Genomic DNA, 21,502 nt, shown 5'->3' with positions numbered 1-21,502 from the left:
TTTCTACTCCAGGGCCCTAACGTGACCTGGGCCTTTGCTGCTGCAAATCCCAGCCTCACAGAGACGCTGGCCTGGAAACACAGACTAGACCCAGAGACTGTCAAGCAGAGGTGGGAAGCCCATCCAGGAGAAGGGGATGAGGCATCTGTCCACATGGCTTTCACACAGGGGCCACGTAGTCCCATGGGGATACAGAGGTGACTGTTGACCAACAGAGAGCTCTGGGTACAAAACGCTGCACCTTTTCTCCCTAAACTGAGTGAGATCACTCCCCTTGGAACAATCGAGCAATTCCAGAGGAATCAGGATTTCAGGGGCTGCTTAGCAGATAAAAGTAAGAGAGGGAAAGAGAGAGAAGCAGAGGGCCCACCGTCCTCCCTGGCCATCTCTGAGCCCTGTCATGCATTCACTCTTCTCACTCAGTGATTGAGTCAACTGCTCATTCAGCAAACACTTCCCCAGACCTCGTGCTGGGTCTTGGCCTTCTAAGTTTCCCAAGCCTATATTTGACCTGCCAGTCTGTTCCCCCACTGCTGGGCCTTTCTCCACCCTAGTTCCCTATCCCCAGATACCCCAATTGGTTCCTGCAGGTCTTGGGTCACAGAGAAAACTCCCTTTCCTCACTGAAACTCCCAAGACCTCCCCAGCTCACCAGGTGACCTTGAGCTAGTCCCTCACCCAAACCACACCCGGTGAGTGCCTAAGAAAAAAGATGAGAGGGGCTGGCCTGTGGAGGCAACCTGGGCTGGTGACAAAGTGTTTGCAGGATAGCAGGGGGTGGTGCTGAGGCTGAAATGGGAGGGGACTCCAGTGGCTGGAGCCTGAGTGTCTGGCTCTGGGATGGAAAGGATCAAGCCAGGCTGGGGCGGGCACCAAGGCCCGAAAATGGGGCAAAGGTGGGGGCCAAGGCAAGCCCTGGGCTGGCAGGGAGTCAAGAAGGTTGCAGGATCATGGCAGGGATTCAGGTGCCTCTGCCATCCTGAAAAGGGTGCTGGCCTCTGAGCTACCTGTCTCTACCTTATCCTCAGGTGTGTCAATATCCTACTCTTGAATAAGGGCCAACCAGGCCTACTGGCAGGAGGATGGGGCAGATAGACAGCCCCCTCCATGCTGCCAGTTGGGAACCAGGCCAGGCCAATGGGCACACTCTCCACCCTGCCCCATGGCCATTGCAGCCTCAGCAGTCAGCCTGAAGGGTTCCCAGAAGGTAGGCCACCTCTAGGCTGGGAAGTGGGTGCCTGTGTCTTTAAATTCTCAGCAGGTTGAAACGGCTGATGACATCACTGGTTCCCGGGAGCGGAGGAGCTAGAGCTAGAGCCCGAGGGAGCCCGGGCTGCTAGGGGCTGCAGACATGGAGGGCCAGAGCAGCAGTGGCAGCAAGAGGCCAGGGACCCGGGCTGGCCTGCGCCCCCTGCCCATGCCCCATGGGGTTTCTCAAACTGAGGCACCTTCCAAGGTAAGACCCCTAAAACCTAGCCCTCCCATGCCTGATCCTTGGTCCCACACACCCCCACACACCGCAGGCACCCTGGTGCCCCTGGCTGAGGGGCTGGCACTCTCCTTTGCCCACCAAGCAGGGGCTAGGCAAACAGGACACTTTGGGGGCTGAGAGGGCAGTGATGGGACACCCAGAGAGAGATGGAGTTAGCCATAGCTAGGAGCCCCAGGAGAGCCCTAGACTGGGTGTCAGGGAATCCAGCTGTGCTCCAGCTTTGCTGTGTGACCTTGGGCAAGTTGCTTGTTCTCTCTGAAGCAATGCAAAATGAGGAGGTTTGTCTTTGTCCCTGAAGACTAAAATGGTGACATCTGGGATGTCTAAGTTGTTAGTGCTGGAGGCGGTGTGGTGGTTGGGGGGACACTTGGAGCCAAGGAGGATGCCCAAAATGCAGCCTCAAAGAGCTAAGTTTGGGGAGGAAGGTGGAGGCAGAGTTTCAGGTTCTCTGAACCGAGAAGGACACTGGACACAGACAAAGCTGCATGTCTGGAGGCAGGAATGGGGCCACCTCAGGGCGAGTGTAAACCTTCTGCTCTCCCTGGCAAAGGACGTTTTATCCCGTCTTCTGGAGACAGGGGCATCAGAAACAGAGGACAGATGGGAAGGGGAGAAGGTCCCAGCAGGGCCTCATGTCCCCCCACTCCACCTGCCAGACAAAAAGAGGGTACATGCTTGCCTGTCCTCAAAGGTAGGGGAGATGGGGAGAAGGTACAATTTGGGCACAGAGAAGTGCAATGCCAGGATCAACAGAATCCTGGACTTTGAATATTAGAATCACACTTGATGAGAATGGATGATTCCATGGGCTCAAATGAAATCCTAGCAAATGTTGGGGTCATAAATGCAGAGACTATGAGACCAAGACTTCTCAGGAACAAGGTGTGGCCAGAGACCCTTCACCAAATTCCTTCATTTTACAGACAAAAACTGAGGTCTTGGGCAGAGAGGTGCTTGCCTAAGGTCACACAGAGCTGGGCTTGGAATCGACATGGCCAGTCTTAGTCCTGGGGTCTTGCTCCTACGTGGAACTATGGGTACTGATGAGGAGGACAAACAGGAGCACGACCGAGGAGTTTGGGATGCTTGGCAGCGATGAACCTGAGGGTTCCTGGGTGCTGTGAAGGGAAGGAGGGGTATTTAATAAGCTAGACCTGAAGTGTCCAGAGAGTACAGATCTGGGGTGTCAGGTCAGTACCCCTTAGCCAGGGGAGCAGCAGGAAATGCAGGGAGCGTTGCCAAGGGAAGATGGCTTCAGCCATCCAACGCTCCAGCATGACCAGGGAGTTGGTGTCAGCCAGGAAGGCAAGGAGATAACCCTTAGGTTCAGGCTCATACCTTGCCTCCTTTGAGTTGGGGTCTTAGTTTCCCCATCTAGGAAAGGTGTCAGACTTGAGGGAGGGGATAAGTTTCTGCATCCTGTTTCCTCCCAAACTGAAGGTGATTCACAACAAAATGGATTGAGGTGAGAAATTAGGAAGAACTTCCTTGCAAAGATGTGTGTTTCTTAGCTAGATGGAGTCTACCGGGGTCTCTATGGAAGTTGGGGCCCAAGCCCCTGGTTGGGCTACCCTAAGTCTTTGACTTGTCTTCTGCAAGGTGGACTCAAGTTTTCAGCTCCCAGCGAAGGAGAATGCAGCCCCAGTACCCTCCGAACCAAGATTGGCTCTAGCACCTGTGGGGCCACGAGCAGCTAATCCACCTTCCACAGAGGGGCCAAGGCTGGCTCTGGTGTCTCCCCGACCCATCCTGGCTCCACTGCCTACCCCTAGCAGGCAGAAAACAGCTCCTGCCCGCCACAGTTCCAACCTGGCTCCAACGTCTGTGGGCCAGTTAGTCATGTCTGCCCCAGCTGGGCCGAAGCCTCCTCCAGTGACCTCAGGCTCAGTCCTGCCTCCAACATCCCTGGGGCAGCTGGTAATGTCTGCTTCAGCAGGGCCAAGGCCTCCCACAGCCACTCTGGGGCCCAGGCTGGCTCCAACATCCAGGGACCAGAAGCAGGTGCCACCTGCCTCCGTGGGACCCAAGCCAGCACTCGCTGCTTCGGGCCTGAGCCTGGTCCTGGCATCTGAGGAGCAGACACCACAGCCCCCCTCCAACTCTTCCCCAGTTTTGTCATCTTCTCAGGAACAGGCCCTGGCTCCAGCATCTGTGATACCAACCCCAGCCTCTGTGGGATGGACACCCGCTAAACAGAGGGATGCCCCAGCCCCTAAACCTCTCCCCTCTTCCGAAGGGCATCTCCAGCCTTCAGTTCAGACATCTGGTCCTACGGGCTCCACATCCTTGATCCAAACACCCCCAGACCCCCGAATCTCCCCCTCATTCAGAGCCCGTCCTGAGGCCCCCCGCAGCAGCCCTGAGGATCCTGTCCTGTCCCGGCCACCCCAGACCCTGCCTCTGGATGTGAGCCAGAGCCCTCCAGAGCCTACTACCCGTTCCCCAGGACTTCTGTCCCCCACCTTCCGGCCAGGGGCCTCCTCGGCACAGACTGTGCCCCCACCTCTGCCCAAGCCACCCAGGTCTCCCAGTCGTTCCCCCAGCCGCTCTCCCAACCGCTCCCCTTGCGTCCCCCCAGCCCCTGAGATGGCCCTCCCCAGGCCTAGCACGCAGGGGGCAGGACCTAGTGGACACCTGAGCCCCAGTATTCAGCCCCAAGAAACTCCAGCTCCGGTCACCACCTCCCCTTCTACATCCACCTCATCATCCTCTTGGTCAGCTCAGCCTACCTGCAAGAGCGACCCTGGCTTCTGGTGAGGGGGCCCCCTCCCGAGGAGGGTTGGTGGGGCTTGAGCTCCAAAAGTAGCCATTCTTCTAGGGTGGCTTACCCTACACTGCCCCAGTTTATTTCCCTGAGGAAGACTCCTTGCGGGTGCTGTGCCTACTGTGGGATCTTTAGAAGACAGCATCTCCTGCTAAGGGACTTGCCCACCCCTGCCTCCCTCCAGGAGAATCTAATAGGAGGGATATTGGGCCCACAGTCCTTCTGAGAGCTTACACCCACACCTGCCTCCGTTTATTTCCCCAGAAAGAGCCCTGTGGGAGGGAGGTTGAAGATGAGGGAGTGATGCCCAGTGATAACCCCTCCTACACCCCCAGGATCACTGTGGTCACGTGGAACGTGGGCACCGCCATGCCCCCTGACGACGTCACATCCCTCCTCCACCTGGGCAGCGGTGGCGATGACAGTGAAGGGTCGGACATGATTGCCATTGGGTGAGGGGGCAGGGCATGTGGACCCCGCTCCTGAACCCCTTATGCCTCCCAGAGCTTTGCCCATGGGAGGGGCTTCTAGGGCACTCCCAGACCCATAGCGACCTCATCTCCCACCCTGACCCCACCACCAGGTTGCAGGAAGTGAACTCCATGATCAACAAGCGGCTCAAGGACGCACTCTTCACAGACCAGTGGAGTGAGCTCTTCATGGACGCGCTGGCACCCTTCAACTTCGTGCTGGTAATGTTTCCCTCAGCCCCTGGAAGGGTGGAGACCCCTGGACTTCTGGCCCTAGCTCTGCCTGGACTCACCGTGGGGCCTGCTGGGCCTCTGTTGCCAGGTCTGTGAAATAGGAGGATGGAGGAGCAGATCTGAAAGACTTGGGGAAAGGGCACAGTGGGGCGGGAGAGTTGTGTGGGGTCCCTCAGCCACGTTGCCTCTCGCTGCAGGTGAGTACTGTGCGGATGCAGGGCGTCATCCTGCTGCTGTTCGCCAAGTACTACCACTTGCCCTTCCTGAGAGACGTGCAGACTGATTGCACACGCACTGGCCTGGGAGGCTATTGGGTGAGCATGGGAACAGCCCTGGAGGGGACAAGGCCCCAAGGGGTCTATAGATTAGTTCCCTGGTCCCCCAAGCATAGGCAAGGTCCCCTCCCCTTTGTCCTCTTCTTACCCTGAGGTTTACTTCTCCCCAACCCCACCCAACACCCCACACCATATTCTAGACCCAGCCCTCTTTCTGTCCCTGACCCGTCCCAGTGTTCCAATCCTTTCCTAGAACCCACCTCTCTCTAAGCCTTTTCTAAGGGCTGGCTGGCCTCGCCCCTCTCTTGCCCAGCTCAGTGCCTCTTCTATTTGCCTAGGCCCCGCCCTTGACTCACTCCACCCTGTCTCCCAAGGGCAACAAGGGTGGAGTGAGCGTGCGACTGGCGGCCTTCGGGCACATGCTCTGCTTCCTGAACTGCCACTTGCCAGCGCACATGGACAAGGCAGAGCAGCGCAAGGACAACTTCCAAACCATCCTTAGCCTCCAGCAGTTCCAGGGGCCCGGGGCACATGGCATCCTGGATCACGAGTATGGGCGCTGGCGGGGCTGGTGAAGGAAGGGTGGGTCTCAGAAGACAGAGTACAAATACTTGGCCACAGGAACCTGAGGGCCAGCCTGGGTGGACCTTCTGGGGGAGAGGCAGAGCCTATGGGGGTGGGTGACCACCTAAACTACATCTAGGAACACGAATGCTGGTAAGTTTGATGGTGGGGCAGAGCCTGCTGGGTGGAGCTTTGCTGAGGGGTGGGGCCTTGCTGAAGTCCCCAGAACCTAACTTTGTTCTAGATCCACATCCCCCTGCTGCTCCTTGGCAGGGTAGATCTGCTGCCACCCACTCCACCCACTGCATCATCACTAGGGGCATCCAGTGCTGTCGTTGGATGGGGGTAGAGAAGGATCTTTCACCCCATGGACCCTCCTGACCCCCACCCCTGAACAGCCTCGTGTTCTGGTTTGGGGACCTCAACTTCCGCATTGAGAGCTATGACCTGCACTTTGTCAAGTTTGCCATTGACAGTGATCAGCTCCACCAGCTCTGGGAGAAGGACCAGGTATAGAATCCCAGCCCACACCCTAAACACCAAGCACACAGAGCATGACTGGACACACTTTTGTATCCTCAGCTCTCGCCCTTGCCTTCACCTGCCCTGTCCAAGCTGTTGTCCAATTCTGCCCTTTTGGACCTTCACAGCTCAACATGGCCAAGAACACCTGGCCCATCCTGAAGGGCTTCCAGGAGGGGCCCCTCAACTTTGCACCCACCTTCAAGTTTGATGTGGGTACTAACAAATATGATACCAGGTGAGCTCAGCACTGGGACGAGGTGGACACGTGGGCTGAAGTCGTCTGGATAGGGAAGAAAGTGGGGCAAGAAGTAAGGCTGGGGGCTGTGCCTCAAACCCTATCCCCTGAAATTTGGGTCACCCCTGCTCACTGCAGTGCCAAGAAGCGGAAGCCAGCCTGGACAGACCGTATCCTGTGGAAGGTCAAGGCTCCAAGTGTGGGTCCCAGCCCTTCAGGACGGGAAAGCCACCGGCTCAAGGTGACCCAGTACAGCTACCGTAGCCACATGGAATACACAGTCAGCGATCACAAGCCCGTGGCTGCTCAGTTCATCCTGCAGGTGAGTCCTGGCTTCATGTTCCCCTCATGACATCCCCAGGTCCAGCTCAGCATCCCTTCATGGGGACATCCCCATGGCCCACCAGTAATCCCTTGCACCTGCCTTCAGCAGCATCCGTTCATCATAGCAGAGTGGGAGTGGGTTATGATCTCCATTTTCAGATGAGGAAACTGAGGCTCAGAGACACAGCATCATACCAGGGTCACACAGCTGATAAACAGAAGAATTAGGATTTGAACCCAAGCTAGCCTAATTTCAGAGTCTATGCCTTTTCCACTAATCCCTAACTCTGTTCTGAGAAAGGATTAGGGCAATTTATGCTAAAATTCACTTTATATACTCATATAATAAGACCAGCAAAATCAAAATGTTTATTCAGACTCCATATAGTTTTCATTCATATTTATTCATTATTTGTTTATCATTTTACTATGTGCCAGGTGCTATGAGTGAGGTAGTAATGGGGAGGAGGAGTAGAGACATGAAAAATACAAAGCTAAATTCTAGTTGCTATAATTTAACATTGTGTTTAGGGTTGAGGTCTCTGGTTTGCAAAGTAAAAAGGAGAAATGCTAGAATGTCAGAATGGGACCTGAGAGACCATGTAGTCCAACACTCTGTTTTTCTGTGGGGGAAACTGAGGCCTTCCAGTGGGGTAGGCATGTACCCCAAGCTGCACATACTCTCAGCAGCAGAGGAGGGTAGATCCCGCCTGTCCAGTCCTGAAACCCAACTCTGGGCTCTCCGATTCCCTTGATCTGATAAGAGGGAGCCCCGCAGACCAGAGAATGTTTTCCCTGGTAACTTTGTCATGTGGTCAGTCAGTGGGCCGTTGGCCAGTATCCTCAGCTGGGAAGCAAATCTGCCCACATCTGGCCTCCCATAATCTTTGGTAAAAGACTTGGGTGTCAAGTTTAACCTTCAGTCAGGAGCCTCACCTTCAGAACCACTCCTTCTGGGTGACTTTTGAGTGCCACTCCTTTTGGGTACCCTGACCTCCCCTCCTCATCAAGGACTCTGACCCTTGCAGAATGTTACCTGTCGAGCACCTAATACATGCTGGTCCCTGTGGCTTTGTCATCCCTTTGAATGCCTTAGTAGGCCCTGAGATATCTAAATTCTCCTCCTAGTTTTACTGGTGAGGAAAATGAGGCTCAGAGAACTTAAGTCTCTCATCCAAAGCAACACAATCAGAATGGGGCTTAGTGGGAGTTTTGACCTGCAAGGCCCTGGAGAGCGTTTCTAAGAGGCCACCCCAGGCAAACCTTCTGTTAGGAACCTAGGGACAGGGAGAAGATGTGCTGGTTTCTTCTGGAACAGCCTGGCTCAAAAACTGAGGAGTGAGGGAAACCTGAAACCACATAAACAGGGGAGCAGACAAAAGCTGGAGGCTGACACACCATCTGAGTCCTGAGGGACAGAAAAAGAGCAATGACAGAAACAGGGCTACACTATTCACTTCAAAGCTGTATTCTTACTCCCTTACGAGGCTATGGGCATAAAGAGCCCTGGGCTGGAGGGTAGAAAGCCCAGCATTTATCCTAGACCTATTCTTTTTTTTTTTTTTTAAGTTTATTTATTTTGAGAGGCAGGGAGAAGGGGCAGAGAGAGAGAATAAGAGACCGAGAATCCCAAACAGACTCCACATTGTCAGCACAGAGCCCGCTGCAGGGCTTGAACCATGAACCATGAGATCATGACCTAAGCCGAAATCAAGAGGCAGATGCTTAACCAACTGAGCCACCCAGGCGTCCCTATCCTAGACCTGTTTTGCCTCAGTTTCCCAGTCTGTAAGGTGGTTTCAAAGGCCCTTTATCTCAGCCTATTTTTGCTGACTCAGGCCCAAGGGCCCTAGGTACATGGGATACTCGAGGGTCTCCCCTGATGTTCCCCCTGCCCCTGGGCAGTTTGCCTACAGGGACGACGTGCCGCTAGTGCGGCTGGAGGTGGCAGATGAGTGGGTGCGGCCAGAGCAGGCTGTGGTGAGGTACCGCATAGAAACAGTGTTCGCCCGCAGCTCTTGGGACTGGATCGGCTTGTACCGGGTGAGAAGGGCAGGGATGGTCAGTGACTCAGGGAAGGGAGGGCCTGGAAGAGCAGCTGGGTACCCAGGGGGAATTACTGGCTTCTCCAGAGTTTGTTGCTACACTGGGGGGGCCACTGGAGTAAGGTGATAGAAGTCATAACCCTGATTCCTCTCGCCCCAGGTGGGTTTCCGCCACTGTAAGGACTACGTGGCTTATGTCTGGGCCAAACATGAGGATGTGGATGGGAACATCTACCAGGTACTTAAGGGGAGGGGAAGAGTGGGAGGAAGTCCCTGTGGCCCTTGGGCTCAGGACTTGGCTTGGGCAGTCTTTGAGGCTGACCCCAACCTGGGCCTATGCCCTGGGCCCATCAGGTGACCTTCAGTGAGGAGTCACTTCCCAAGGGCCATGGAGATTTCATACTGGGCTATTATAGCCACACCCACAGCATCCTCATCGGTGTCACTGAGCCCTTCCAGGTGAGTAGGTCAGACTGCAGGATCAGGGGTGCTAAAAGCCCCTGTTCAAATGTCACAGCCTCCACATTCTGCTCCATGATCTCCTACAAGTAGCCTAACCTTCCTGGGTCTGCCAATGGGCAGGGTTGGAGTGGTTCCAAGACGCCTTGAATGGCTGGTTGGGGAGTGAGACAAACCAGTAACCAACCTTCCTCCCAGATCTCGCTGCCTACCTCGGAGTTGGCCAGCAGCAGCACAGATAGCTCAAGTGCCAGCTCAGAGGACGAGGATGACAGTACCCTGGAGCTGCTTGCACCCAAGTCCCGCAGCCCCAGCCCTGGCAAGTCCAAGAGACACCGTAGCCGCAGCCCGGGCCTGGCCCGCTTCCCCGGCCTTGCCCTGCGGCCTTCATCCCGTGAACGCCGCGGTGCCAGCCGCAGCCCCTCACCCCAGAGCCGCCGCCTGCCTCGGATGGCCCCTGACAGGGGCAATGATGGTAGCAGCCAGGGCAGTAGTGAGGAGGGGCCCTCTGGGCTGCTTGGTCCCTGGGCCTTCCCACCACCTGTGCCTCGAAGCCTGGGCTTGCTGCCTGCCTTGCGCCTGGAGACTGTTGACCCTGGTGGTGGTGGTTCCTGGGGACCTAATCGGGAAGCCCCAGCCCCTCATAGCCTGTCTCCCAGTCCCCAGGGCCGGCAGGGGCTGGAGGAAGGGGGCCTGGGGCCCTGAGGATGGATGGGCAGATGGGCCCAGGCAGTCCCCACTGTGTCCCAATCTTCTGCAAACCCACCTGTGTCCCTCTTGCTGCTGCTCCAGCTTTATCCGCACCTGCCACTGTCTTGGCCAGGGGTGGCCATCTGGGGTCCCCCAAACTGAGTTCCGGCACCTCAACTGTGACAATCAGCAAAGCCCTATTGGCTCCCATCTGGGATGGGGGGGGCAATCCTGGAGGTCATCAATTAGAAATTAAATTCTCCAGCATCACTCCTGACTCCTTCCTAACTTGTTAGCAGTCTGGGGGTCGGGGTAGTCAGAGGATCAGACTAAAGAGGAAGACGATGACAGATCTGACAATTACCAGGCACAAGCTGTATATATACATTACACATGCCATCTCTTTTACTCTGCACCACAACCCTGAGTTGTGGTATTGAGTTCAGTGCAATTCTTAGACCCCTTTCACAGATGGGCAAACTGAGGCCTCCAGGAGGTGAACCTCTCCAAATCAGACACCTAACCACAGTTTGGCTCTGTGTTACAGGGAGGGAACATTTACAAGGTGCTAAGCACTGTCCATGTATTGGTTTACTTAATCCTCAACAATCCTATGAGGTAGGTCCTGATTACACCCTGCTTTTTCAGAGGAGGAAACTAAGGCTCAGAGTCAGGAGGCCCCTTGCTCAAGGACACAGAGATTTGGGCCAGGGCTGGGCCAGGAAGGGCATGGCAGCTGTTAAGAGAAGGGATCCCCCAGGGAGAAGAGTTAGGAAGCCCTCTCTAGCCACCCTCCTCTTTCCTGGATTCAGACACAGGCACTTCTGTGATATCCCATCCTCTGACCTACTGCCTCAGGCCTCAGCAGATAGGTGCTGGGGTTCCTCTGAGCAGGGTCTTGAGACACGTATTAATTTTGCGACCTGAAGATACATGTACCTCTTACTAGTACCTCCTGAGGCTGCTGTAGTAGGTTACCCTTTCCCCATTCCCCAGAATGAGCCTCTTGAACACCACATCCAAGCACAGAGGGGTTGTATCACCAGCTCAAGATTGCTCAGCACAGCAGGAGACGTGGTCCAGCATTTCAGCCTTGCTCCCTCTTCCCCCCATCCAGCCTCCTGGCTGTCCACAAGGGCCTGTGCTATGCTTCAATCTAACACATGGAGAGTAGGCCAAGACCCCCAGGGACTAGCAGAGCCAGGAGCAAGGTCCAGTTTGGTGCCCAGGAGAGCTGGAACTGAGGTCAGTGGTTCTAGGATTTCTGCTGTCTGTCAGGTCTCCAGGCTGCCTGGGTCAGCTGCAGACACCGGTCATAGAATGACATGGGGGCTCTTGGGTGATTTGAAGGCCATACCTGCCCCTCATCTGTGTTCACACCCCAGAGCTGGAGTCGCCTCTGCTGAAGTCGCTGCAAGTGCCGAGCTGACACCTTGATGGCCCTAGGGTCTCTGAAACAGCTGTGAACGGAGAAAAGTGGGGCAGGTGGTCATGGCTGCCAAGGATCCCACCCTGCTCTGCAGACAGGGGGACCGAGGCCTAGAGAGGAGCAGGGCTGGCGCCAGGGAAGGGTGGGTTACATCTAGAAGGGGGCAGAATAAACCTGGGCTAGCACCCAGAGGCCCCAGTTCTGCTGCTAGCTGGCTGCAGAAACCCGGGCCAATCTGGACCTCGGTTTCCTCACCTGTGAAAAGGGAAAGGTAACAAGCAGCTTTCTCTGGGAATCAGAATTGAAATGAGATTTTAGGTTAAAAGCAAGAGTTAAGCAAGTAAGCCTTTTACTGTGTGCCAGGCAGGCCTTGGGCTATATGTGTCACACACGCCATTTCCTTGGCTTCTACATCCATTTTACAAATTAGAAAATGGAGACAAGGAGAGGTGACTCAACTTGCAACATCACACAGGAAGTGAAAGAATCAACATCAACCCATATGAACCAACTGCAGAGCTGAACCTGGAGCACCAGGGAGTAGGGTATGATGAAAATGGAGCTCAGAGGTGCCCTAACCCCTTTCTCCATCCCCTTAGTCCTGGCACACATCCCCATCCCCACAGGCAACCCACCCCTTGGGAAAATGTCCCCTCCCTCCTGGCCTTGCCGTGACTTACCCTGTGCCCTCAGCACAGTCCAGTGGAGGGGTCAGCTTGAAACAGGTTGTGCCTAGCAGCTCCCAAAGTACGCTGGTGCCTGCAGGTGGGCTGTGGAGCCTCAGGAAGCGTGCCAGGCTGAGGGCAGAGGCAGGATTAAGCTAGGGTAGTGCCTGGCCACCCAGCAGCCCCCTCTTAGTGACTGGCAGCAGGTTGCCCACCCCCCAAGGGTCCAAGCAAGCCTCACCGGCGTGTGCAGTTGCAGTGGAAGAGGGGCTCATGAGCACTATTGAGCAGCTGGAACTTTGTTTCCTGAGGCCAGATCTGCTGCTCACATTGATCCAAGTGGCGGAAGCTGCGGCAGGCTCGGCGGACATCTGGGTTGGGGGAGCATGGTGATGAGGGTAGCCCATTCCCCAGCAAAGCCCTCCAATGCCCACTGCCATTTAGGAGGAACATAGGCACATGCGCTCAAACACAGTGTCCTCGTGTCTCATGCCCTTCGTGCCCTCAGAGTGCCACACACATCATACACACATATCACACATACACACACACACACGCACACACAAACACACATGGCAGTGCCACCATAGGGGAAGCCCAGAAGAAGCCTATGGGCTTCCATAGGGGAAGCCCAGGGTGATCAGGAAAGGCTTTTTGGAGGCAGAGACTGCTAAACCGAGGCTAGGAGAAAAATTCAGGAGAGTGCTCCAGGCAGAAGGAACAGCATGAGCAAAGGCCCAGAGGTGGGAGAGAGCAACCAAATGAGGTTTGTGAGTTTCAGCTGGGAAGTAGAGTCTGCAGGACCAGCACCTGAAGGCCCCTGGGTGTTCAGACATCATCATCTGAAGTAAGAGGAGCCAGGTGGGGGCTCAGTGAGGAGTGATATGGTCAAGTTTAAGGCTTATGAAAACCCCTCTGGCTGCAGCATGATTTTATGGGAGAGGTTGGGAGACCCCCAGGAGGAGTTTGGAACAGGAAGGGAAACAACACAGGGTCCTCGACCTTGTACAGAGGCAGGGACACCTTCCCACATCAGGAACCCCCAAAGTTAGGTTTGGAACTCACCCTGAGGTTTTAGGCCACTCCATGGCCCCTGGAGGCCTGGATGGGTGACCTCCAGCCAGGCTGTGGGGGTCATATCAGGCTGGGTGGAGGCCACAGGGGTCCGGAGGGCTGTGGTGTTGGTTTTGCTGGGGTGCTTAGACCCTTTCCATTGCGGTGGTCGCTTCTGAGGACGCTGCTTCTGTTGTGGCTTGCTAGGGGCTGGGTTCTGAAGGCTGGGAGGCTGGGGGGTGGCTGGGGAGCTCCAGGAGGCATTATAGAGGGTCCTGGGCTGGAGGTGGGCAAGAGGTATGGAGCCATACCTTCTGCACCTGGAAGGTGGCAATTGGTAACTCATAATACCCCTCCCAGAAGCCCTAGGTTCCTCTCCATGGAGACCAAGTTTCTGCCAGTCCCATCCCTTGTCCCACTGGGTTGTATTGGGCACCCAGGGAAGGTCTGCATCCTGGCCCTGTCCTGAGGAGAAGACAGGGAGGATGAGGCATCATTCCTTGGAGGACAGACATACAGGCAGGCATCCCTCCCTGGGCTCCCTCTCTGGCTGGGAAGGAGATTGAAGGGGGCAGCTACATACCCTCCCCACCAGTACCACGCCACACACGCCTCCTGCTCCTCCAGCACGAAGCAGGGGACCTCCAGCACATTGAAGAAGGCCACACCCACGATGTCCGAGATGGAGTCCTGCTGGTTCTTCAGGCATTGCTGGAACCTGCCCCAGAGCTGGTACTCAGGTCCCTGGACCACAGAGAGCCACCTGGCTCCTCCTCCAGCCCACCCAGTCACTACCATCCAGGTGGTTTGGGATCCAAGAGTCTCTTCTTCTCCTAGGGTCAGCTTTCCCACCTGCATGGTAGGGTGTCTGACTAGCTGATTCTTTAGGATTCTTTGGAATCCCAGTCTCTGCACCCAGGAACTACTCCACCCGTAAGTCCCCAACCCTCTCTGCCCACTGCCAACCTGGCATCACAGTCACAGTGGGAGATGGTGTGGAATCGGTAGTTTCTGATACCATAGCTGTACTGGAAGGGCGAGATGTTCTGTGGGCATCGGTCATGTTCCCGGCAGCAGAGATCAGGGCCTTGGAAGATCCCTGCAGGAAGCAGGGGCAGGGGCACCAGCTCAGCAGGGTCCTGGGCACCACACACTGGCTATGCCCATCCAGTGCAAGAAGCAGGGGCCTTATTCTCACCCCAGCCCTGACACAGATGCCCTGGGCGGCCTCAGACCACTGTCTGTGGGACACTCAGTTTCAAAGCTTGAAGACAGCACCCACGCGCAGCCTCTACTGGGCAGCTCCAAGTGCCGGGCAGCCCACCCAGGAGCCCTTGTCCAGGAAAGGGACTTACTCAGGGACTAAAGTCTGCCTCCAGAGCTCCCAAGCTCACACCGCAAATAAAACTCAGAAGTTATGAATGTGTGTGGAATGGAATGGCAAACAGGCAGGGTGCAACCTTTCTCATTGGCACGATGAAGCATTGTCAAGATGCCAGTCTGCTCCAACTCAGGTGCCAAAGCCTGCCCCCAGCCTGCCATGCATGCACAAAGACAGCTGTACTGACAGTGCAAAAAAGTCATCCATGTTTGTTTGTCAGTAAAAAGCAATAGTGCCTTTTACTGAGCATTTCCCAAGTGCCTGGCACTTCCCACACCCAAGCTCACAGCAGCCCTGTGAGGGAAATGTCACTTTCATGGTTCAGGTGAGAAAACCAAGGTTCAGAGAGGGGAAGTGACCTGTTCAGCTTGAATTTGCTAACCCAGGCCTTTGGGTCTCAGTGTCCATTCCACTGGGCACCTTGTCCTCATAAAGCCTCCTCTTAGGTGATGGTGTTTTGGCTTGGCCAACCTGGGACCCATCCCAGTCCACCCCCTCCCTGGGATGGTGATTAATGAGGACTCCAAGGTTTGACTAGGACGTTTCCCATCTATGACCTAATTCAAGCAACCCATGATGAGACTTATGGTCACCCCATTTTACAGATGAGGACATTGAAGTTTACAGTGGTTAAGTCATTCTCCCAAGGACACACAGTCTGGAAGAATGGGGGCCAGGGCAAAAGCCTACACTTCCCTCCCCTACCCCCTGGTCCACATCCCCATCACTCACCCAACTCTGTGGAGTTTCCGGCAGAATCCCCGACTCCACACCACAGCGTGCCAGGCATAGTCCAGCCTCTCTTCAACCGCTGGTGTCCTATGCTGCTGGGTGCTCCTCTGTGTCCTTCTGCTTGCTCTTCCCTGACCCCTGCTGCTCGCTTCTCCCTAGCCCCTGCTGGACCCTCTTCAGTCCCTCGGCAGGCTCCCCACTGACTCTGAAGTGTGGCCAGGGCTCTCTGCAGCTCAGGTCCAAGGGTGTGGATGAAGGTGCCCCGGGTGATCTCACCAGCACAGAGAGCACTAAAGGCTGCAGTGAGCTCTGGCTCGTCTTGCTGGCTACAAGATTGCAGCCTCCCGTGCTCATCCCAGTGGGTGTGGACCAGGGCCAGTCCCTGGGCATTCTTGCCCAGAAAGCTCAGGGTCCCCAAGGGGCTGCCGGGGATGGGCCTGGCCAAGTGGCAGGAGGTGCTGTCCCAGAGGAGGGCAGAGGAGCTCCCCACAGCCACTCCCAGGAAGCTCAGCATCCCTAACAGCACTACCAGAATCCCCATTCTGTCCTGGCCCAGCCCAGTCAGACAAAGCCCCCACTACACCTACCCCTGGCAGCCCACGAGGCAGCAGCTTTAAGCAGCTGAGCGGAAGCGGTGCCCTGCAGACCCTGCGGCAGGGCCAATGAATGGAGCTTTGGGAGGAGTAGGAAGGAGGCTGGAGTGTGGGGTGATCTCTGGCTTGTAACTGAATCCACCGGCTGGGCAGGCCGCTGATTGGCCAAGGAGTGTACTTGCCAAGGCCCACGCCCCCATTCACCATGCCTTTCTCATCCAGTCACCTGCTGCCAGCCCCGCCTGGATGGGGACTGTGGGAGCCAAAGCCTTGGGCCCTGGGGCAGGGGGCCAGGAGGGGATCCCTTTATTCCTAGGGAGGGAAGAGGGTTCAGGGGCTCAGAGGAAGCTCCCAGAACTCATCCTTAGACCGCCACCCCAGTAGTGGCTGCCACACCCACCTCCATGAAGTTGGCAGAGGGCCATGGCCTCTACCAGAGTTGGGTGAAAGAGGTGAGGGCAGGGCTTGGGCCCTGTAGCCACCCCCACCCTGGGAGCTCCTGAGGTTTCTGGTAAAGGGAGCATCCATCTCCTGGCCACCTGGAGTGTGCCCTCCCACCATCACCCAGTGTTGGTTCTAAGAAAGCCTCTTGGCATAATCAAGGAACAGCACCCCAGGGCTCTCTATTTCCTGGGACTCAAAGGCAGAGGCTTGGCCAAGCAGCAACCCTCTTGATCTGATGGTGGAAACATAGCCAGAGCAGAACTTGAGAGCAACATGGGGCGGAGCTATGCTCCAGACTTAAAGGGACTACGGCCCCCAGAGGAGTAGAGGGCTGGGCAGGGGTCTCAGTCTGCAACCATCTCCATCCTTGGACTGTAGCCACCAGTGGGACACAGTAGCATCATGTGCTCCCCAAGAGGAGTGGCCTCTCCACTAGGGAGAGTTTACAGCCAGCACGTGTTCCTGTGTCCCAAAGCTAACGTATCATTCGCCTTCCAATCATCCAGGGAAGTTGGGGTGCTTACACCCATAATGCAGATGAAGAAACTGAGGATCGTTGAGGGTGAGGAAACCTCAGGGGACAGGATCTAGCTAGGGAGGGGTTAGAGGCTGGCAGTATAGTTCTTGGAAAGCTTTACTGGGAGATCAGAGCTGGTAGGGACAGTGATTGTCATTCTTCCCATCAGCCTACTGCTCCTCCAACATTCCTCCCAATCTCCATCCAAGTCTCTTCCAGGAGGGTGAGCCCCAGTGAGGCAGAGCCACGGGCAGAGCTGGGGGAGATGCTCACTGTGCATAGCAGGTAGAAGGGGGGCTTTAGGGTGTGCAGGCCCACCTCTATACTCAGAACCAGCCTGGGCCTGTGGTTCAGGAGGTCATGGCTGGGGACAATGAAGAGGGAGAGAGGGTGGGAGTAGCCCAGAGCCAAACTCCTTCTCTTCAGAGGTTGAGAAAAGGGATGTGGAATAGAGTGTGGTGGTGGGAAGGGTAGGGAGACCTGGGGTTCCTAAAGGTAGGAACACCACTGAAAAAAGGTGGGTCCCTCTGGGAAGAATTCTAATGTTTTGAAACCATTGTTCTGGTAATTTTCCCTAACTGGAGGAATAGCCACCCACCTCTGCCCACCTTTTCCATATTACAGAGCTCATTACCCACGGTGGCTGGGAGGTCCCATGGCAGGAACCCAACTTTCAAGGTCAAACAAACCTATCTGGGGTATTGACACTGTGTGACCTCAGGCTTTGAAGTCTTAACTTCTCTGAGCCTCAGTCTCCTTATCTGTATGATGGGTCTTATCACAGTAGTCAGTTCACAGGATGTTGGGTAAAACTCTCCACCCAGGGACTGGCATCCAGGATACTGTCACTAAAGTCTCAGGACATCCCTGGGCAGGAAGCAAATTGACCAGGAGAAAGCAAGTCTCCAGATTTTCAGGCCTCAGCATCCATCAAAGTTAGTTCCAACTAGGCCATGACCTGGTTTTGTGACTTCAGCCTTGTCCCTCTCCCTCTCTAGGCCTCAATTTCCTCCTCTGTACAGTGAAGAGCATGATGGCGGTGACCTTTGAGGTCTTTTTTAGTCTGGGCCCCAAAAGAAGGCAGGCTGGGGCCTGCCCAGGCCTCAAGGGAAGGTGTCACTGGGTTTTCCCTTCAGATTCCACCCAGTGGCCACGTCAGTCAACCTACAGGACAAGCTTTGGAGCCCTGCCTCCCATTGGGTGCCCCTCAAAAGCCTTACCACAGAGGATGGCAGTAGCCAAACCAGCAGGACAGGATAGGCCAGGCCCTGCAGACAAAAGGGGAGCTGAGGCTTTCTTCTGGATCCCCACCTGTCTGGAGTGCGGCAGGGTTCAGAGTGAGTGAGTGAGGGGCAGGGGTCTGTGGGGTCTGATCATTTATCGCTCTTTCTGTCCATCGGTCCCCATCGCTCTGTCACCTTTGGCTTCTCTCTCATCCTTCTCTCCCTTGGTCTCTTTCCCTCTCTGGCCCTGATTCTCCTCATTTCTTTCTCTCTCCTGTATCTCTCCCTCTCTCCGTCTTTCTCTGACTCTAACACTCCATCTCATTTTCTCCCTCCATTTCTTTTTCTTTCCTCTGTCTGTGTGGCTTTTCACTGCCCCTCCCCCTGTGTTATTGTCTCTGCTTCTCTCCCTCCCTCTCTCTATCTCATTTCTTGTGCCCTTGTGTCTCTGAGGATCCCTGTCCTCTCCCCTGGCTCTCTTTCCCTCTTTTTCCTGTTTCTCTCTTAATTTTTATCTCTCTATTTTCCTTTTTGTTTCTTGGGGTCTTCTGGTTTTTCTCCTCCCTTCCTGTTCTCTTTCTCACTCATTCCCTCATTATGTCTCATGGTTTCCTCACTTATGTGTGTGTCTGTGTGTCTGTGTCTGTTTCTCTCCCCTCATTCTTCTCTCTTCCTTCCTTCTCTGTTTGTTCTCCCCCTCCACACCCCCACCCCAGGCCCAGGACCCAGGGTACCCAACCTTTTCCCAGCCATGGTCTCATCTGATGCCCACAACCCCTGCCCCTCCCTAGGGAAACAGGCAGGGTAGGGCTTCTCATCCCACTATTGAGATGGATGGAGAGTCTCCAAAAGGGAAGTAACTTGCCAGGAGTCACACAGTAGATTTGGGAAAAGCCAGGTCAGACTTTCCTTGGGCTGTGGGGAGGATTTCCCGTGATCCTGGGAGACTCTCAGCTCCCCTACCACCTCCCCATCTCAGGGACTTCCTCCCCACTGCCTGGAGCCCTTGGAGCTTGCCTTCTCTACCCCACCAGGAGGGCTCTCTGCAGCTCTCTGTGCCAGGAGAATGGTGTGGGCAGTACCTAGCTCCAGAACATTCTGCATTCATTCAAAAACAAATAGTTACTGAGTGTCCACTACTGCCAGGCACAGGGGGAGGCCCTGAACAGAAAGAGGAGGGAAGGGGGACAGAGCATGCTCAAGTAGGGAGATAGAGAAGAACTCATCCCCTGAGGGGACAGGGTCTGGCAGCCCAGGGGAGCCAGGGCCTGAGTGTCACTTGGGTCCTCTAGGAAGCCACCACTAAGATGGAGCTAGAAGTGCAAGAGACTTATTGGAGGAAGTGCCTGTGAAAGATAAAGGGGGGAGGGAAGAAGCAGGATTGGGCAGGGAAAGCCTTCAGACTGTGTTGCAAGTTTGACATCTATGGGGAGAGAGTAGAAGGGATGGAGAACTGGGTAAGGGCATCACACTGAGGTGCCACTCTGAGCAAACATCAGCCAGCCAACAGGGAGCTCTGATGTAAAAATTGCCCTATGGAAGAGCCCTGGCTGGGCAGAAATAGGCAGGCCCTAGTGCCTGGCTGTGCCCAGTCATTGGTTGGGGGCTGTCCAGGAGGACAGTGGCATCCACTCCAATGCTGCTACAGATGCTGATGCTGCCACACCTGGGAATTTATCTACACATTTGGCTGAGGCAGCCCCCACTACAGACCAAAAGAGGAAACTCAATGGGCAGATGGAGTCTAAAATCTGGGAGGAAGCCCAGAAGGCAGTCTTCTCTGTGGTACAGGACCATCCCTCATAAGATTTCCAGGTAGGAGTTCAGCCCCAAGAATACCTGGTATAAACTAAGCCTAGTCCTAGGTCTGAGGGAATAAATAATGAGACACACTGTATTTAAAACTAGACATCTCAATATGTAGAAAAAACACATTAGATTCAATTCAACAACTTATTAAACTAGAGTAGAAAAGGGAGAGAGAGAGAGAGAGAGAGAGAGAGAGAGAGAGAGAGAGAGAGAGATGGGGAGTCAGAGGGACCATGGAAACTATTCTAATTGAACAACATTAGAAGCTGTGGTGGTTTAAAGATGGGCACAAATTCTCTGATACCCCTCCCTTAAAGTGGTGTAGACTACTTCCTCTCCCCTTCAGTGTGAACTGTACTTAGTCACATGTTTCTAATATATAAAATGTGGTGGACCTGATGTAACTTCTGAGACTAAGTCATAGAAGGCATTTTACCTCCCTTCTTGCTCTTTCTCTTGTATCACTTGCTCTGGGGAAGCCAGTTGACGAGTCATGAGGACACTCATGCAACCCTATGAAAAGGCCTATGTGGTGAGTAACTGAGGGCTTCTGTCAACAGCCATGCAAGTGAACCACTTGGAAGCAGACCCTTAAGGCCCAGTCAAGCCTTCAGATGAATACTGCACCACCTGGCCTCCCCTATACCCACCGCCTTTGGTAATAGCTTTATTGAGATATGATTCACATACTATACAATTCACCCATTTTAAGTATACAACTTAATGGTTTTAAGTATATCTAAAGTTGTGCAACCATCACCACGACCTAATTCCATAACATTTTCATCATTCTAAAAAGAAATCCTATAACCAGTAACAGTCATTCTGCCTTCGTCCCTTCCCCTAAGTAGCCACTAATCTACTTCATGTACATCTCATATAAATGGACTCATAAAATATATGGTCTTTTGTGACTAGCTTCTTTCACTTAGCATAATGTTTTCAAGGTTCATCTGTGTTGTAGCATATATTAGAACTTCATTCCTCTTTAAGAGTGGATAATAATATTTCATTGATAGATATACCACATTTTGTTTATCCATTCATTAGCTGACGGACCCTTGGATCGTTTCCACTTTTTGGTTATTATGAATAATGCTTTCACAAACATTCGTGTAAACATTTTTGTGTGAACATATGTTATAATTTCTCTTGGGCACATACCTAGGAGTAGAATTACTGGGTTATGTGGTAACTCTATCTTTAACCATTTGTTTGATTGTTTTATTTTTTTAAGTTTATTTATTTATTTTGAGAGAGAGAGAGAGAGAGCGGGGGGGCGGGCAGAGAGAGGAGAGAGAGAGAATCCCAAACAGGCTCCACACTGTCAGCACAAAGTTCAATGTGGGGCTCAAACCCACAAACCATGAGATCATGACCAAGCTGAAATCAAGAGTCAGATGCTTAACTGACTGAGCCACCCAGGCACCCCTTTGTTTATTTGTTTAAAGTTTATTTATTTTGAGAGACAGAGAGAGAGAGAGAGAGAGAGTGCGTGCATGTGTGAGAGAGCATGGGAGGGGCAGAGAGAGAGAGAGAGAGAGAGAGAGAGAGAGACGGAGAGAGAGAATCCCAAGCA

The 21,502-nt window shown here is 54.4% G+C and overlaps 2 protein-coding genes across 2 annotated transcripts; one reads left to right on the top strand and one right to left on the bottom strand.

Moving 5' to 3' along the window:
* The first annotated feature begins 1,332 nt into the window (after positions 1-1,332).
* INPP5J (inositol polyphosphate-5-phosphatase J) lies at positions 1,333-10,092 on the top strand. The gene is made up of 13 exons (XM_007082566.3): positions 1,333-1,456; positions 3,092-4,245; positions 4,592-4,708; positions 4,840-4,948; positions 5,158-5,274; positions 5,610-5,785; positions 6,198-6,309; positions 6,450-6,559; positions 6,698-6,881; positions 8,789-8,926; positions 9,089-9,166; positions 9,283-9,387; positions 9,586-10,092. The coding sequence occupies exons 1-13, from the start codon at positions 1,352-1,354 to the stop codon at positions 10,090-10,092; spliced, it is 3,012 nt and encodes a 1,003-aa protein (XP_007082628.2). The 5' UTR covers positions 1,333-1,351.
* Positions 10,093-10,485: 393 nt separating this feature from the next.
* PLA2G3 (phospholipase A2 group III) lies at positions 10,486-16,010 on the bottom strand. Its single transcript, XM_015537693.2, has 7 exons — positions 15,338-16,010; positions 14,191-14,323; positions 13,808-13,942; positions 13,237-13,544; positions 12,413-12,542; positions 12,187-12,303; positions 10,486-11,537 (listed from the first exon to the last, which is right to left on the bottom strand). Exons 1-7 carry the CDS (start codon positions 15,876-15,878, stop codon positions 11,333-11,335), a joined length of 1,569 nt encoding a protein of 522 aa, XP_015393179.2. The 5' UTR covers positions 15,879-16,010; the 3' UTR covers positions 10,486-11,332.
* Between the last annotated feature and the right edge of the window lie 5,492 nt (positions 16,011-21,502).

The sequence above is a fragment of the Panthera tigris genome, chromosome D3 (genome assembly GCF_018350195.1).
Source record: "Panthera tigris isolate Pti1 chromosome D3, P.tigris_Pti1_mat1.1, whole genome shotgun sequence".
Taxonomy (NCBI): domain Eukaryota; kingdom Metazoa; phylum Chordata; class Mammalia; order Carnivora; family Felidae; genus Panthera; species Panthera tigris.
This window is presented reverse-complemented; position numbering and strand designations above follow the sequence as displayed.

What these genes read in the sequence shown, in the direction of transcription:
- PLA2G3 (XM_015537693.2), bottom strand. Translation starts at nt 15,878, where the DNA reads ATGGGGATTCTGGTAGTGCTGTTAGGGATGCTGAGCTTCCTGGGAGTG. An exon ending in CACTGTGACTGTGATGCCAG is followed by an intron (nt 13,943 to 14,190) that starts GTTGGCAGTGGG and finishes GCTCTGGGGCAG; the next exon opens with GTTCCAGCAATGCCTGAAGA. An exon ending in GCGTGGTACTGGTGGGGAGG is followed by an intron (nt 13,545 to 13,807) that starts GTATGTAGCTGC and finishes GCCACCTTCCAG; the next exon opens with GTGCAGAAGGTATGGCTCCA.
- INPP5J (XM_007082566.3), top strand. Translation starts at nt 1,352, where the DNA reads ATGGAGGGCCAGAGCAGCAGTGGCAGCAAGAGGCCAGGGACCCGGGCT. An exon ending in AAGAGCGACCCTGGCTTCTG is followed by an intron (nt 4,246 to 4,591) that starts GTGAGGGGGCCC and finishes CTACACCCCCAG; the next exon opens with GATCACTGTGGTCACGTGGA. An exon ending in GTGTCACTGAGCCCTTCCAG is followed by an intron (nt 9,388 to 9,585) that starts GTGAGTAGGTCA and finishes CCTTCCTCCCAG; the next exon opens with ATCTCGCTGCCTACCTCGGA.